Source organism: Achroia grisella, unplaced genomic scaffold (assembly GCF_030625045.1).
Source record: "Achroia grisella isolate CSIRO2021 unplaced genomic scaffold, CSIRO_AGI_Agris_v1 utg770, whole genome shotgun sequence".
Taxonomy (NCBI): domain Eukaryota; kingdom Metazoa; phylum Arthropoda; class Insecta; order Lepidoptera; family Pyralidae; genus Achroia; species Achroia grisella.
The window spans coordinates 1,612,571-1,628,218 of NW_026713016.1; the positions used below are offsets into that span (position 1 = coordinate 1,612,571).

Here is a 15,648-nt window from a genome sequence, read left to right on the forward strand (position 1 = left end):
TATTATTCAATTAGAAAAATATTTGGGGAACTCTTCACGACTTGCTAGCTTAACTACAGCGATTAAACTTCTTACTCTAAATATCATCTTTGACTAGAGCTTTGACAGAAGGACCATTTCACAAAAGAAAATATATAACTAATTACCACTTCTAAAAATATTTTTATGTGTATATCCACTGAACATGCAAACACTACTTATAATTATATACCTACGTACTGGCTATATTTAGTGGAGTATTGTTCGAATGCCAGACATATCTACTAACTAGCAAATGTTATGTATATTTCAAATATAGAACGCGTAGATTTCAAATCAAATCATGTCAGTGATTATTTCGCATGCTCAATAATAAACTGTATTAACTCAAAAAATATTTCTTGTGAAATTGACTTTAAATTTAAATTGTTAAAGACGATTACACAAAAAAAAAATTTTTTGATTAATGCAGTTTATTATTGAACGCGCGTTTGTTGAGTTTTAATTTTCGCTGGGCTGAGTCATTCAGACAAAACAATCTTTGTATGAAACTGTGTAGTCACATTTTTTTAGAGTAACATTTCAACATGTAGATGGTTACATAGATTCATTTTTGGCTTGTACGAGAGCGTACCCACTCTCAATATGTAATATTTATTTGCTCAGTGTAGTAACGTTTTTGTGTGAATGACTGATAAAAATTTTAGGTACTAAATTAAATAGTCTTATTCAAATAAGATAATTTATAATTAAATTATTTATTATACTGTGAATTTCATCAGATAGCTGCCGTGCAATGAGCAGTGATTTTTTGAACTCGTCTTATTATTTATACAAACTAACAAGAAACGCACTTATCCGTTCTTGGGATTGTCCAGACGGTTGGTTGAATCGTCTTCGAGGATCAAGTAAGTACTTATACACATTTTAGAATCATAAATAGGTTTGTGTATACATACCTAAACCTGAAAACAAACCAGTTTCTTTGGATGATAATAATAGATTCAGCGGATTTTGACGGGACGTGCATTGCATAGCATTTTTGCTGCTATTTTTTTAGGTACTAAATCGAGCACTAGACCAAAAGTTTAATCAAAAGTTCTTTAAATGTTAAAATATCCACGAAATATAAAATTACTCAATGGAATTTTCTTACAAGATTTAAACCACAAAGGTCACTATATTTCTTTTTATATTTGTGTTTTACTTTTCGTTGATAAAACACCGATAAAAACCCAAATTAATACCAAAGTCGTGGTACAGAAGAAACCTACCATGTTTAATTCCAGAGAAATTGTTTTAAAGTAAATGTATTAGGTTCACTACGACAAATAACAATGTCTGTAACTACTCCATATAAAAGATTAGCTAAAAAATATTGGTATTTTAAATTATCCACGTACGACACGATTTGGCAACCGCACAGGCTGATATATTGGATAGAGAAAATCCATTCTCCCAATTAATAATGGGTCCGATCATCTCAATTTGCCTCTTCACGTGTCAATTACGCAGACCGACATGTTGGCCTACCTTTTATACTTATATAGTATAACTAATTAATTAATGATAATGAAAGTAAAAGTCAGTTTGTTAGTGATAGGTAGGTACTTTACGTCTTAATGAATTAAGCAATCATAAAAAAATGGTTTAATAGTAATAAACATACATCCATAACAAATTTCGGCAAATTTCGGTTATACCTTCATATCAAGGTAGACTTCATACAATCGTCGTTTTTATGGATACCAGAATCTCGCCTATTCAGTCATCAAAGAGCTTGTAAGCAGTGTTTGGTAGAAGGGTGAGATAATGCAGTGTAATTACAAGATTTGAAGTCCTCCGAAATAGCAACGTATGTTATCACGAGCGTCACATGATAACGTGATGTCTAATCATGTACGTAGGCGATGGTTACGACTTCTTATTATGTGGGCCCTTAACTAGTTTTGTATACCAGTTACATAGAAACTATAATTTATTATAATTTTCTTAAAAAATATTTACAGAGCATTAGCGAACGTCACGATGGTGGAGGTAGAAAATCCTATCATCGATATTAGCTTGTTTATTGGAGGAATAGGTAGCTATGAACAATCTTTTTTTAGTAGATACATAGACACAGTATCTTAGGAAGTATGCACAGCGGCAGAACTAGTCTGGATTTTTTTAACAATATAATAACATATAATTCCACCTTTTTATTTACTTTTGAATGTACAATTCAAAAGTAAATAAAAAGGTGCACTACACTAGCCACACATTTATTTCATATTACTTTTTCCACGCAAATTTGACTTCTAATTTTGAGATATTAAATAGTTTATGACCGTCCTCATGGTCTTGAAAGGCATGAAACTAAATATAGTTTAAATCTAAATGCACCATGATAAAATATAGTTTCATGACAAATTCATTAGAAGCCATTTAGCCTAAAAAAAATATACAATAACTCTGTGGGGCACTTGCCGTGATTATTAACATGTAAATCCTATCTTAAGTTGTACAATGTTGGTATTACGCTTTTTTGACATTTTGTCGCTATGACATTTTGTTTTGATCGCAATGACATACCCGTGACATTTGTATTTATTGGCCATTCTCGAAAATGGCGGCTATTGGAATGTGTGAAACTCCTGGTTGTAAATCCATTGCACAATTACAATGTCCGACTTGTATAAAAATCGGCATACAAGGATCATTCTTCTGTAATCAAAATTGTTTCAAAAAGTCTTGGAAGACGCACAAAATTATTCACTCTTTGGCGAGTATGTTTTAGGTTAAGTTGCGGTGTTATATTACAATTTTATTATTAACGCTTAGTATATACAATTTGTTATGTTGTTATTGTTATAGAGGGCGAGAGTACAGATGGATCTAACGTCGAGTACAATCCGTGGCCTTCATACAATTTCACGGGGAAGCTGAGACCTTTCCCCGCCGGACCAAAGCGTACTGTTCCTCCTCACATCGGTCGTCCTGACTATGCCGATCATCCTACTGGTTTCCCAGCGTCAGAAAACGCAGTGAAGGGTTCTGGCGTGATCAAAGTCCTTGATGATGAAGAAATTGAAGGCATGCGAGTTGCGTGTCGTCTTGGACGAGAGGTCTTGGATGAAGCAGCAAAGTACGTGAATATCCTCTTCTAAAAATGTTATATTACAGAAGGATTTACACATATTTGTAGAAAAAGTCAATATATTTTATATTCTGCACCTAAAGAATAGTAAATATCAATGTTAACCTTAAATTAGTATAAGTATTTAAAGACAATAGATTTCTCATATAGTCATCTTTTACTTTGGATGCATATAGATGCATTACTATTCATTATATGAATTTTCAATATATTTCCACATATATATATATATATATAAACCAATAATAATAATAATAATAATATGAAATATGTAGAATTAAAATATACTAATTAAGATTTCAGTTTTTATTCCATGTCAATATTTATTGACATGGAATCACATTCTATTTTTGTTGAATAGTAAATTATTGTTTCCAGGATTAATGCATAATGAGTTAGTTGAGAATTTAATGAATGAGTTTTTTTATATGAGTATGGGTTACATTTACATAGTAATTGTTGTTGTTTATTCACTGTAGGGGCATAATCATAATTCCCCACGGTGCCAGCAGTCCAACTTGGGATTTGATTTACTATGTGTTTATTCTTTATTCAAATTCAAATTAAATTAAACACTATACATATTCATATTAAATAACAACATTCCTTAAACTGTGTTTAGTTTAAAAAAAAAACTTATCATACACAATAACGCAATTTATAATAATGTAAATAACTTTATATTATTGACATTTACAGAGTCTGTGATGTAGGTGTAACCACAGATGAAATAGATCGTGTAGTGCACGAGGCATGCATTGAACGGGAGTGCTACCCAAGTCCACTTAACTATCACAACTTTCCAAACAGTTGCTGTACTTCAGTCAATGAAGTTATATGCCATGGCATACCAGATTTACGTCCATTACAGGTTTGTGTGACAAATCAATTGGCAAATTTTCAAATTTGAAAATATTAGTAGTCAATGGATTGTTATTTAAAATAAATAGTCTTACATAATTGATTTGATTAATAAAAAGTTCCTTTAGAATTTTTCAAATGATTAAAAAGCACCTTTAGGATGGTGTATAGAGACTGTTCCTGTTGAGAGGCACTTTATTGATCTTTAAATATAAAAAGGAGTTACATCTATACATCTAAACATATAAATAAAATTGGAGTGAAAATATAATATATACATATAATAGACATATAAAATAATACATATAGACGAAGTCGCGGATACAGCTAGTATAAAATATGTTTTAATTTAATATCTTCAGGCTGTATGAAATTACTAAAATTAAATGTTTTTATAAAATGTTCTTCAAATATAAATTTATGGAATTAATTTTCATAGTAAATAAATATAGATTATCATAACTGTGTCACCCAGTTATACTAACACTAGTATAATTTTTAGGTATGAGGCTCTAGTACAGCCTGTTCCATTTTATTCATCCACCACTAGGACTGGTTTGTGTTTTATTAATTCTTATCACACCAAAAACTTTACATTCACCCAATCATTTAATGCTATAATCATTTAATATTATATTTTTACAGGATGGTGATGCCTGCAATGTTGATGTGACAGTTTACCACCGAGGCTTCCACGGTGATCTCAATGAGACATTCTTTGTTGGCAATGTCCCAGAAACCACACAGAAACTTGTGCAAGTCACATATGAGTGCTTACAAAAAGCCATTGATATTGTGAAGCCTGGTGAGAAGTATAGAGAGATTGGTAATGTTATACAGAAGCATGCTCAAGCCCATGGTTTCAGTGTGGTGAGGTCATACTGCGGTCATGGGATACATAGACTGTTCCATACTGCGCCAAATGTACCACATTATGCTAGTGAGTATAAACAATGAACTATACTTTTATTTTATAATATCCATAACACAAGCTCTGCTTATCTTGGGGACTAGATTACGCTGTGTGAATTGTCCTGAGATATATTATTTGGCACTGATTTATTCTTACTAATATTATAAATGCGAAAATAACTCTGTCTGTCACACTTTGACGTGAAAACTACTGAAGCAATTTAATTTAAATTGAACAAGACTTTGAACAAGAACATAGGCTTTTCAATGTATGTATTGAATTGTATGTAAGTATTGTTATTTTTAAAACTAGAAAGAGAGAACTTATTTTTCAGCCTATTGATTGATTACAAATAAAGGGGTTGAAAAGAGTGATGAGGGGTTGTATGGAAATATCGACATTTTTAAAGCTAGGAGATAAAACTTATTTTTTAGATTGTTTAATAAATATTACTTGCAAAGTTTGCAAAATCCTCTTTTTTGAAGCTAGAACGATAAAACTTTTTCTTTGCCTATTTTGGGTTAGATTACTAAATCATTTTTCTTCATTTGGTCAAGGTAACTATAACACGCGGACGAAATCGCGGGCACAGCTAGTTTTTTATAATTTTATTAGTTATCTACTATTTAAATGATGCATTCTTATGAAGAATTAAGCAATCTATTATATAGATAAGATAAATATTATAATTATTGTGAAATTATGATAACAACTGTATCATCATTGATATAGTATGGATTTCTACAGTCATCTGCTTAGATAATAGATACCTGTATCTTAACTATTTCTGTTGCCACGCAACTTATAATTCTACTGCATTAATAATAAAGTACTGAATTTTATGACATCTGCTCTTAATCAAGAGCAGATTGCAAGAATTTTTTTTAAATATCATCAATGATCTTTGTTCTTTCTAATATTACAAATGCGGAAGTTTATGTTTATTTGAAGCAACTACTGAATGTATTTTAATGAAACTTTACAATAATATAGCATATACATCAGAATGACAAATAAATTTCACGGGAACCGGAGCTAGTTTTTTATATATTTTGAATTATTCAATGCCACTTATTTTTAAATAGTATAATTTTCATTTGTAGAGAATAAAGCAGTTGGTGTAATGAAACCTGGCCATTGTTTCACTATTGAGCCGATGATCAATGAAGGTGGTTGGCGCGATGAACAGTGGCCAGATCATTGGACCGCCGTCACTGCTGACGGCTCACGATCAGCTCAGGTTCGATATTAAATATTTTTTTATTATACATATTTGCATAGATAATATATAGTGTAACACGTAAACGATGGTATACCAAGCCAAGAGACACTAATACTGTTGGTGAAAATTAAAGAAAAAAAAGTTTCATGTATAGTAACTTTGATGTATTACAGTTTGAACAAACGTTGCTGGTGACGGAGACTGGTTGCGATATACTCACGAAGCGCGCCACCGGCCGCCCATGGTTCCTCGACCAAATGGAGAAACTGAAATCCAAGCCTTAGTCGAACCGCCTTCGATCCACTGAGGTGATATTCTAAATCACATTACCAATTATCTATAAAGCTAAACTCTCTGCCGTCTGATTTTATATCAAACGAATATTGTTAACTAGCAAGTAGTGTTTGTAATTTTATAAGTACTTTGTACGTTTAGGTTTTGGGAAAAATTGAATTTTTCCAATTGACGCGTTGTCAGTGGAATGTTTAGGAAATTTAAATTAATATAGCAATACTGTTTATAAAAGATTTTTTACAAGAATTCATAAAACCAAAGAAATAGTCAAGATGGAATATTCATACCTTTTACAGGTTGAGTCCTAAAGGTCATTATAGAACCAAAAGCCTGACTAAACTGAACTGAGCCGAACTATTCCCAAAGTATAAAATGACAATTATTGTGCGTTATATAATGGGTATATTAGCTGCCTTTTTCTTTCGGTGCCTTTACACGTATGCTCTTTAAGGCGCGAACAGGCTTTCACACAGGAAAATTTGTGCATGTTAATATAGACTGGAATATGCGAGCTGACGGCGCACGCAGTCTGTCTCATTCTCCTTGTCTACATTTACTTACACATTCTTTGCTGCATGAAGGCAGATTCCCGCGTGATAGGGTAAAGGCAGCTATTTACTATGAAAATAATATTTGTGAGCTCTCGATATTTCAATGCTCTCTTGGTCAAGTCGACTCACCCGTAAATATACCCTTTATATATGTACAATTTTAAACATCTTGAAAGAACGTTTGAATAGGTGGTCACGACTGTCTGAAATCTTCGTACTAAACTCGCGGTCACGTGATCAATTTAGTATCAAAAATTAGAAATGTATTCTCATTTCAACTTTGTTTGTTAGTAATAAGTATGTCTTAGTTCTGTACCTTTACGACTGATCCTGAAAATAGCGACAAATAAATTGAGCACAATTTTTATACTACGAAAACAGCGTACATGTAGACTACGCATACACACATTGTTTATCTATGACTGGAACTTTAATTTTTTTATTGAGTGCAATACATTATGGTAAACTGTGCATAATATTTAATATCCTAATAAGATTTAGTATAATTTTCCATAATTAGATCCACCTCAGTGGCTTTCATAGTTTTTTTAATTAATGTGTTTATATAGTTATTATATATAATATGCACATGTTATATAACATAACTATATAAATAAATTAGGTAGTTTTATATTATAAAAAGATAATTTGTATGCGTAAAAATTGTAGTTTGTATGATTATATAGATTTGAGGAAAAAAGGAACTGAATTTATTATGTTATTAAATAATATTTGTGAGTTTGTTAATTACAATCATTGTTCGATTAATTATAAATGACGAAATTAATAAATCATTTTGATTTTGTTCTCATTTGGCTCAATATTTTTTTCCATTTTTTCAATATATTTTATTCGTTAAACTCAATATCTAAAAGTACTGTATGGTATTATTAAATTAAATTATTGTTTTTTTTTTGTAAATGGTCATAATAACGTAAATTTAAAGAAATAAAACTTTATTACCTTTATACATTTGTTTTATTATTTATTACTAAATAACAATTTGGCATTTTTAATAACGTACTAAACTGCTAAATGCACTATAATAATTCTAATTTTATAAAATTAACAAAATTATTTACAACAAGAAGGTATCAAAAACCTCAAACCTACTCTAGGTTAATAACTTACCATCAGACAATAGTGGCATGAAAAAGTTAAATAAACAACATATATTTCATCCAAATTAGAATCCTATAAAGCCTGTATTTTGTAACAAAATGTGTAACGTTATTGAGATCCGTGTATTTACGTTGTTTCTATGGACTCTTCCTCAATTAACAATCTATCAGCTAGTATTAAAAAAATGATAGAGAAAGAATCTATAGACAGAGAAACATTAATTTTTAAAAATAACTTCTCTGTAACAATTTTGTCTTCAGGAATATATTTTTAAAAGTACCTACACATAACCCTGTACAGTTACCCTGTTTTCAATCAATAGATTCTGTAATCTGATGAGTAAAGTGAATATTTTACGATATTTAGATGTATTCAAACAAGTAGAAATTACAATAATCTATAACTACTCTTCATATTCTTCAAAAAGTGGTATGTAATCGTCACTCCTAGACCTAAGTTTGAGTCCAAAATGAGTAACGTGGTTAGGGTCTTGAGCATCATCTAACGCCTTAATCGTGGCTCCTTTCCAATCAGTGACGCTGTCTTGTTTTTTCGATAAAATTTCTTTCACATTTTTAATGTTGGCCAATTTAGATGTTATTATTTCTTTCTGAAATTTCATAATAAAAACGTTTTTATTAATATAAGTATTATTATTTTAGCAACAAGTATTCATAAAACACCAAAAACAAAACAGTTAATTTCTACACATACCTGCAAGGGATTATTCATATAACTGGCGTATATTCTCAGAACTGGTTCACCAGTTTTATCATCAAAAGTCAGTTTGCTTTTTGGAGGTATTTTAGCTTTAACAACAGTAAACTTTTGCGGAGTGATTGCAGTCATTGACGCGTTTTTATTTTCTTCCACTGCCATGAGACGTAACGGTGCTCTTTTTGCAATAAGACTATTCTTTTGTTTATTGAAATCATGATCTTCACTTATGGTAGCTTCTACTATTTGTCCAGCATAAACAGCTCCTTCCTGTGTCACTTTTGGCACTTTGTCACTTGCCCTCAACAAAGTATAAGCAATATTAACAGAATCTGCTGTTTTTGTAAATGGAACACCCAAGAGTGGCTTCACTTCGGTTTCATTGCTTTGGTTTTCCGATTTTTGTACAAAGTAAGCTTTTAAATCTGGATTAATAGTCGTTGCAGTCATGTTCTCTATTTTTGTCGTTTGTTCCTGTGGTTTTTCCACTTGTACTAAAGCAGCGGCTGCTCTTACGTCGTTAATTGCTGAGTAAAATCCTTTAGCTATAGTGTCTCCGACACTTTGTCCTATTTGAGCGTAATATATAGGTGTAGCATTTTGCACTGCTTGTGGTTCCTTTGTTTCAATGACGTATTTAATTGTAGTAGTTCCGGGCTGTGATTCAGCCGTTAACATTTCAACAGTTACATTTTGGGGTTCAGTTACTGATACAACTTCGATTTGATTTTCTGTAACGTTATTCACTATTAGTTTTTGAGGAACTAAAGTTACTATCGTACTCTCTGGTGTTTCTCTTTGTACAACATGTTTGGGCGGTTCAAATGACGTTGGAGTCTGCTTAGTTATTTCTTCGTGTTCTAATAAATAAAGCGGCGATGGAGTTTGAGTCTGTATTTGTAATGGGATTGAAGATTGTGGAGGATCCGCAGCATATGGTATAAACTCCACAGACGGGAATCTTTGCATTAGTTGGCCTTGTAATTTCTGCAAGAATATTGGATCTGGTTGGTACACCACTTGTGGTGATTGAATTACAATTCCATCTGCACCACTGTTGGTAATATCTTGCGTTGGGATACCGTTGAATCCCTGCAAATGAAATCAGAAAATCTATAGAGACCACGTTAGATTTGAGGACAAAATAATTTCGAGAATGAGCCGTTGTTGCCACTTTCCATGATATGTGCCCTTACTGCAGTTATAAAAAACAGCAAATTACGTCTTGTTCCTCAAAAAAATATTATTATCTAAATAAAAATTAATATAAATAAATTATCCGATATATTTTACAAATTAAGTTGTAGTGTCTGTCGTAATATTTCTTTTTTATTTAACGAGCTTGCGGCTCACCTGATGGTAAGTGATTACCGCCCGTGAGCACTCGAAACACCAGGGGAATTGCAAGTGCGTTTTAAATAAGCCAATTTCTTGAAGGTTTCAATATCGTATCGTTTCGGAAATATCATGGCTGGAAGGCGGAATTTCGGTCAATTTAGCACAAATAGTATAAATTTCAAACACTATTTATGTGTGTACCTGCATTGTAAACTGATGAGGTATTGGTACCGGAGACTGAGGTATAGGAGGCTGTGGTAGAGCGATTGCAGATAGACCATAATCTGATGCAAATTGTAGTGCAACACCATTTCTCACCAGGGATTGAATTTCTGGTTGCGTTAATGACTGAAATGTTATTAGATTATTAGTATTTACATTTTATCCATGTCATATACATTATCCTAAGTACCCTTCAGAATTTACCTGTTTATAAACCATACATAAAAAAGTGTTTTTTTTTTCTTTTCTTTAAAATAAAACTCAACCCAATGATTTTTATACCACCGTTTGTACTGTGGTGACAATTATGCATATAAAAAAATAATTTTATAACCATAGAAACCGCGCGACCCCGTAATCACTATATTTATTTTGTTTTTTGGTGAATGTCCTGTATCATGAGAATTATACCTGGCTTTTAGTTCAGTACCTATAAACCCTGTATGAAATTTCTTAAACACCTCATATGTAAATGAATGCAATTTTCTACAAGTAAATTTAATATACCCTGACATAATTGATATTTTATTTATAAAAAAATACATATATAATAAGTAGTCCACGTACCGTTGCTTTTGAAAATCCAACGGGAAATTCAATTTTTGGACTGATTTGGTACATAGGTTCAGCAGGTTTTTCTGTAACTTCGTACACGGATTTAGACTGTAAAATTATGATAATATTAATATTACTCCGAATGAAAACAAATTTACGCATATATTTGTATAATTATATGTATAATCATTTGCATATGAAAGAAGATACTTAAGTCAATCTATTGTATCACTAAAGTGTGGTGGATAAATGGGGACTAGCGGGATTACTACTAGTACTAGTAATGTAGCATGTCAGGTCGTGCTCCACGCAGTCCACCCCGGAAACCAGTGTTGTCAATTACTAATGGATACGTCATGATGGACTGATCTGACTAATTCGTTTTCATACAAATTATCTTCCTCTATTGCCCTGTAAGTTTTTACCGTTAGCGCAAGCGGGTACATCATTCTATTATCATCCATATATAAAAAAAACACTGTATAACTTACATGCTTTGCGACTAGATGGCGCTGTAAATAATACTAATATTATGGACGCGAAAGTTTATGATGGTGAAGTGAGTATGGATGGATAGACAGATGGATGTCTGTTATTCTTTCACATAAAAAGTACTCAACGGACTGACTGACGTAGTGATCTATGCACAGCCCAAACCACTGAACGGATCAGGCTGAAATTTGGCATGCAGGTAGATGTTATGACATAAGCATCCACTAAGATTTTAATTAATTCTACCTCCAAAGGGATAAAATAGGGGATGAAAGTTTATATGAAACTTTGTCAATTTTAAACCGTTCGGGCTGAGACTTTGCATGCATAAACCTACTATGACGTAGTTTTAAGTTTCGACAAAATTCTTTCTTAGGGGATCCTAAGAAAGAATTTTGATAAATTCCACCCCCAAAGGGATAAATTAACGCGAGCGAAGCCGCGGGCAAAAGCTAGTACAGTAATATAGTTTATACTATATATCAAAATAACAGATATATATATATATATATTATATAAAAATATATTATGGAAATTCGCTGCGGTGACAGATAATTATACAAAAACAACAAGATATCTAAAACAGCATCTCACCTGATCTGTAATGTGTGATTTAGGGTGGACCAGACTTTCAGTAGCGTCGATGACCACGATGGGCTTCTCCGACAAGCTGAGGTTCGGTGCTGGTATGGTGTGAATAGCACCTGCCGGTCATAACATTCTGAACCAACTTGTATCCGTCCACAGCGTGATAAGATGTCACAATATTATGTTTTCCTAGGTTTTGTACTGTTCTGTATACCTACTATTCGAATTTAAGCAGCGTCCTGGGTCTTACAATTACAAAATTCGGTTGAATTTTTAAATATAAAAAAATATGTAATTTTGTTTGTCTACTTTTATAAAAAATATTACCGTCTTGATTTTCATTTCACATGTTTTCACTACATATTAATTTAACTATTTCAACTCTATTACTGCATCCTGTTTTTATACTGAATTGACCTGGTACAAATAAAAATCCTGGTTTTTTTAATTTGGGGTTAGCAACTCTATGTTCGATAAACACGTATAGATCAGCGATAAGGTATTAGATATATAATAAAATTGACGAATTGCTAGCCACGATGTATGATGTATCTAAATTAATTTATAAGAAATATATTATTGAAATCCATACTAAATGCGTCAGTAGTATCTTAAATAAAGTGATTTAGATATCTTTTTGAATCGGTATCCTAAAATTTTATTAGATTATGACTTTTGAAAAATGACATCGTAACACTGTGGACGGAATAAATAATATTACTGCAGTGCATGAAACACAGAAAAAAACAATTAGCTACAAGTAAGAAAATACATAGATTTCATTTTAGTGTGACTATTTCTTCGCATTTCGTGAGCTAAGGTATAGAAAAAAACAAACAATACGCAGTGCAAGTAAAAGAAGTGTATATAAATAAAGCTAAATAAAATAAAAGTTAACAGGTAACAATTGGGTATAAATTTCGCTAAAATTAATATAGGATAACCAGTAAGTAATTCCTCCAGATTGCATAAACAATTATCGAAATTATTTCATTTTTAGCAAAATATAGTGTAAAACACCAGCTTCATGCGCGACGTCGTTTGCATGAGCGTAACTCACTAGGATCAAAAGTGGCTTATGTTCTTCATACCAGATGCTATGTAGATTTTAATTACAAAATGATTTGTTAAATCTTTAAGGCGTGAAAGAATAAATAAACTGACTTTAGAATTTATAATACATATCTAATAGCTTACGTCGTATCTTTTTATGTAGGTAATTGCAATGGCAAACATGCTGATGGCGCACCCTGAAGGTAAGTGGTAACCGCCACATATATATTACAACAGCCATACGAACATCAGGTTATCCTGTAACATCCGCGATACTGCCCATGCGTTCAGAGGACTAAGATTTCATGCTTTTTAACCTGTAATTTTACCCTTTAGCTCATTCGTAGCTATGTATTCTGGAGGATTAAAATGTCATGTTTTTAACCTGTAATATGCTGCTTTAGCTCACCTTACTACTGAAACACTTATAATAAAGTAAGCTGTTTGGTATATAAAATGAACAGGACTGAGATACCGTCGCAGACGACTTTTTATAAACTCTACCTCGATTGTATATTATGGAATAGTAACTATAGTATTTAGTGGTCCACTTGTGAAATGTAACGTTACTCTTCGGTAAATTCGATACATTAATGGATTTCTATTATTTTGTATAATGCTGCTACCAATAGCATGTGTAAGAACACAAATATTCAGAGCGGAAACGAAGGAAGGGTCACGACTTGTTCTATTGGTGAACAAATTCAGAATAGGAATTAATTGGGTGTAGGTCCCATACTGCAACTCGTGTTTCGCCTAATAATAAAGCTGGGATATAGCTTGGAAGCCTAGTGTTAACTGTGCGGCACCCAAAAACTGACCTTATCACCTAACTTCCACAAAAAAATCTGAATCTATAAAAAATATTTTTTTAAATCGCCCAAGTAAATATATGAAAAAATTAAATATCATCTCGCCAGTAAGATCCTATATACGAGTATGTACTTGGTATAGAGAAAAATGGTAATAGAAGAGAAGTGCGACTGTGCACAATAGCTATTCAACCTGTACCACCATCATCAGTTCGCAGCGATGGGGTGGCGGAGGCGGCTCTTATGAACTCGTACTCCGGCGTCACGGGCGTTATCGGAGGCAATTTCGCCGTAGTCTTCCATGGGCTTCCGGTGAATACCTTGCGGGGAACAGACTGGTAGTGCTTTACTGCATATCTGTAATATGAACAGTGAATTAATATTTATGTACGTCGGCAAAAGGACCTCGTAAATCTACACTCGGGTTACAGGTCCCGGGAACTATGACCGGCACCCGCGCGGTGAATCCATCATCACATGGTATCATATGATGATACCAAAAGCTATTCCGGAGGTCTAAGTAAGTAATGTCATGCCTTCAAATCCTGTAAATTTATTACCTTATCTCTTACCTTATGCTGGATATTACAAAGAAAGCTGCTTGACGGTTAAGTGAAACCGGTACCTATAGGTACCTAATAATATAATATAATAATAATAATCTCAGGACAATTCACACAGCGCCATCTAGACCCAAGTTAAGCTAGCTAAAACTTGTGTTACGGATACTAGATAACTGATACAAGTACATAGATATTTTTTTCGTTAATACATACATATTATATATAGAAAACACCCAGACCGATACAAACAATCATAATCATGAATACAAATGCTTGTGCCGTGCGAGGAATCGAACCCGCGACCATCGGACGTAAAGCGGTGTGCTAAACCACTACCGAGGTCGTCTACTATATAATCGTCTAATATATAATAACAATAATATGCCTGGCCAATTCACACAGCGCCATCATGTCAAGCCAAGCAGAGGTAATCAACGGAAGTAATGCGGTTTGCTAAAGCCTGTAAAGAATCGCCCACTCTTACTATCCAGTATTTTGTGATAATAGTAGTAATATATCTTCACAATTATCCTAGATAGAGAAGATTATAGCTATATTACTATTATCTATTGCACTAGATTTCACTATGTAGATCAAATTGAGATGAATATAGACAAGAAAAAAACCTTCTTACCTATGCGGTGGATTTCTATAAATCACATAGGGCACTCGGTGTGAAGCTGCCTGAACGAGCCGAGGATGTGTCCACGGTCTGGACAGTGTTACTCCTGGCCTGAACGGCACAGGCCCTCGGATCCTGTTTACATTTGCCATACGACTGATGTACGCTGCTTGAGTTAGCGAGCATATTGTGAGGTAGAGAATCTGAAACTGAAACATAGTATATATGAGTAACAGGAACACTGGACTGAATTCAGGAAAAAGCATACTATGTACGTTTTCGATATATTAACTATATTCACATCGATTTCTGACGTATTCATCAATAAAATATAATAAACAGACACTTCGTATTTTTAATATTAGTAGGAATAAATTACTTAGTAACATTTGATGGGTTAGGCGATTTAGAAGTTTCACAGTGCTTTATTTTTCTAAGTTCGCGGGTTCAATCCAGCATAATATCACAGATACATAATATTAAACATTTGCACACATCAGTATATTATGTATATTTAGTATCATGTGTATTTGTATTGACTTGCCTGTTTTCCATTTATGTATGTTAGTATTTATTTACAAATGTTTGTAAGTTATCTACTACCT

The 15,648-nt window shown here is 32.8% G+C and overlaps 2 protein-coding genes across 4 annotated transcripts; one reads left to right on the forward strand and one right to left on the reverse strand.

The window, feature by feature from the left end:
* Nucleotides 1–543: 543 nt before the first annotated feature.
* LOC131850479 (methionine aminopeptidase 1) lies at nt 544–7,005 on the forward strand. Of its 3 annotated transcripts, XM_059200709.1 has the most exons (7): nt 803–887; nt 1,989–2,062; nt 2,836–3,106; nt 3,818–3,989; nt 4,625–4,919; nt 5,996–6,132; nt 6,288–7,005. In XM_059200709.1, exons 2-7 carry the CDS (start codon nt 2,008–2,010, stop codon nt 6,396–6,398), a joined length of 1,041 nt encoding a protein of 346 aa, XP_059056692.1. In that variant the 5' UTR covers nt 803–887; nt 1,989–2,007; the 3' UTR covers nt 6,399–7,005. The 3 variants fall into 3 exon arrangements, with proteins under 3 accessions (XP_059056691.1, XP_059056692.1, XP_059056690.1); XM_059200708.1 differs by lacking the exon at nt 1,989–2,062 and having other exon boundaries at nt 544–887; XM_059200707.1 differs by lacking the exons at nt 803–887; nt 1,989–2,062 and adding an exon at nt 2,556–2,747.
* Nucleotides 7,006–7,969: 964 nt separating this feature from the next.
* LOC131850480 (uncharacterized) lies at nt 7,970–15,261 on the reverse strand. The gene is made up of 7 exons (XM_059200711.1): nt 15,056–15,261; nt 14,061–14,215; nt 12,000–12,109; nt 10,926–11,021; nt 10,338–10,484; nt 8,796–9,890; nt 7,970–8,691 (listed from the first exon to the last, which is right to left on the reverse strand). The coding sequence occupies exons 1-7, from the start codon at nt 15,259–15,261 to the stop codon at nt 8,485–8,487; spliced, it is 2,016 nt and encodes a 671-aa protein (XP_059056694.1). The 3' UTR covers nt 7,970–8,484.
* Nucleotides 15,262–15,648: the final 387 nt, after the last annotated feature.